The following is a 1,830-nucleotide window of genomic DNA, read 5'->3' as shown; positions in this document are numbered from 1 at the left end:
GCCTCAAAACTTGTATTTTGAAGCTACTATTTAGGAATTATATGGTTTTCAGAACTCAACAATGGGAAATATGATAATCAGTTTTTAATATGAAAAGTATTATATTTTTATCATTTTTATGTTAGAAGTTAATAGAAAATATATTTTTTATTTTTCAATAATTTATACAGAATTATAATAAAAATTGTATGCTAGATAAAATTATATTTTATAATTTGTAATAATTTAATTATATCAATTTAATATTTTGATATTTGTCATAAATTATATAGAAATATTGGAGTGCAAATACTAAACTACATAATAACAACTGGACAACTTATTCATCCAAAATTTCAAATTTCAAATAAAAAATATTTAAAAAATATTTTTAAAATTTATTAAAGATTTATTTTTGTAAAAAAGTAATTAATAAAAATTTTAAAATTTTAAATATGATTAATGAGACTATTATGTGGGTATTTATTACTAATATTTAATATTAAAAAAATAAAATAACAATATGATATTAAGATTATATTTTTATAAATATAGCAAAATGAGATTATTCTAAATTCAGTGATGATAATATTATAGTAAAAATAAGGAGTGATATAATTATAAATATTTCACTAAGTGCATAAAAAATAAAAAAAAATATATGGTAAATTTAGCGAGTAATATTGTTACTATAAATATCTGGTGACACGACGACAGATATATGAGTAAAGAAAAACCTCGGTATTATACATATAGAGATTCAGATACCATTGCCTATGTCATGAAAGCAGAGTCCACAAGAAGACAACATAAAATGCTATCGATCCATCGCTGTTCTTGCTCCTGTTATAAATTATGGATACAAACATAGATGAAGATGAGAAGTAGAAGGAGAAGAAACACTTGGCTTTCAAGGAGTCGTAGAGCAGAGGAGGAGACATGGCTCAGACATGTGGGTGCAGCTCTGGAGATAGTAGATGGTCTCTCAAGGGAATGACTGCTCTTGTAACCGGTGGAACTAAAGGAATTGGGTTGGTGTTACCTGTTTTTATGTCTTTGGGTTTGGACTATACCTTCCTATATATAAACGTATGTATCAATTCTGCAGGCATGCAATTGTGGAGGAACTGGCTGGATTAGGAGCAACCATACACACGTGTTCTCGAAAAGAAACCGAGCTCAATGAATGCTTAAAGGATTGGAAAGCTAAAGGTTTTGGAGTGAGTGGTTCAGTGTGTGATGTATCCTCTCGGGCCCAAAGGGAGAAGCTAATGGAGACTGTCTCTTCTGTGTTCAATGGGAAGCTGAATATCCTTGTAAGTTCCTCTAGTCTCTAAGGTTCCTATCCATGATATTAATTCCACATACTTTGTCGAACTTCCTACAATTTGAGTTCCCCTACTTGATATATATTTTTTATTTATTTTTTGGTTCCGGACTCAGGTCAACAACGCTGCTATTGTTATTCAGAAACCAACAGTAGAGGTCACGGCAGAAGAGTTCTCAACAATCATGGCCATAAATTTTGAATTATATTAAATTTGATATTATAAATTCCTAATTAAATTTTAAAATATATTAAATTTATTTGATATAAATATATATAAAAATAAAGAAAAAATTAATATTTTCATATAATAAATTATATAAAAATAATAATATTTTTTTATCAAAATTGTTTTCAACAATATTTCAAATATATATATATATATATATATATATATATATATATATATATATATATATTGTGTTTTGCAGTTGCTATTTAGGAATTATATGATTTTCGGAACCCTACAATGGGAAATATGAGAATCGGTTTTTAATATGAAAAGTGTTATCGTTTTGGTGCAC

The 1,830-nt window shown here is 26.9% G+C and overlaps 1 protein-coding gene across 1 annotated transcript; it reads left to right on the top strand.

Moving 5' to 3' along the window:
• Positions 1-903: 903 nt before the first annotated feature.
• LOC117917051 (tropinone reductase-like) lies at positions 904-1,518 on the top strand. The gene is made up of 3 exons (XM_034833276.1): positions 904-1,010; positions 1,088-1,295; positions 1,423-1,518. The coding sequence occupies exons 1-3, from the start codon at positions 919-921 to the stop codon at positions 1,516-1,518; spliced, it is 396 nt and encodes a 131-aa protein (XP_034689167.1). The 5' UTR covers positions 904-918.
• Positions 1,519-1,830: the final 312 nt, after the last annotated feature.

This window comes from Vitis riparia, chromosome 6 (assembly GCF_004353265.1).
Source record: "Vitis riparia cultivar Riparia Gloire de Montpellier isolate 1030 chromosome 6, EGFV_Vit.rip_1.0, whole genome shotgun sequence".
NCBI classification, from domain to species: domain Eukaryota; kingdom Viridiplantae; phylum Streptophyta; class Magnoliopsida; order Vitales; family Vitaceae; genus Vitis; species Vitis riparia.
This window is presented reverse-complemented; position numbering and strand designations above follow the sequence as displayed.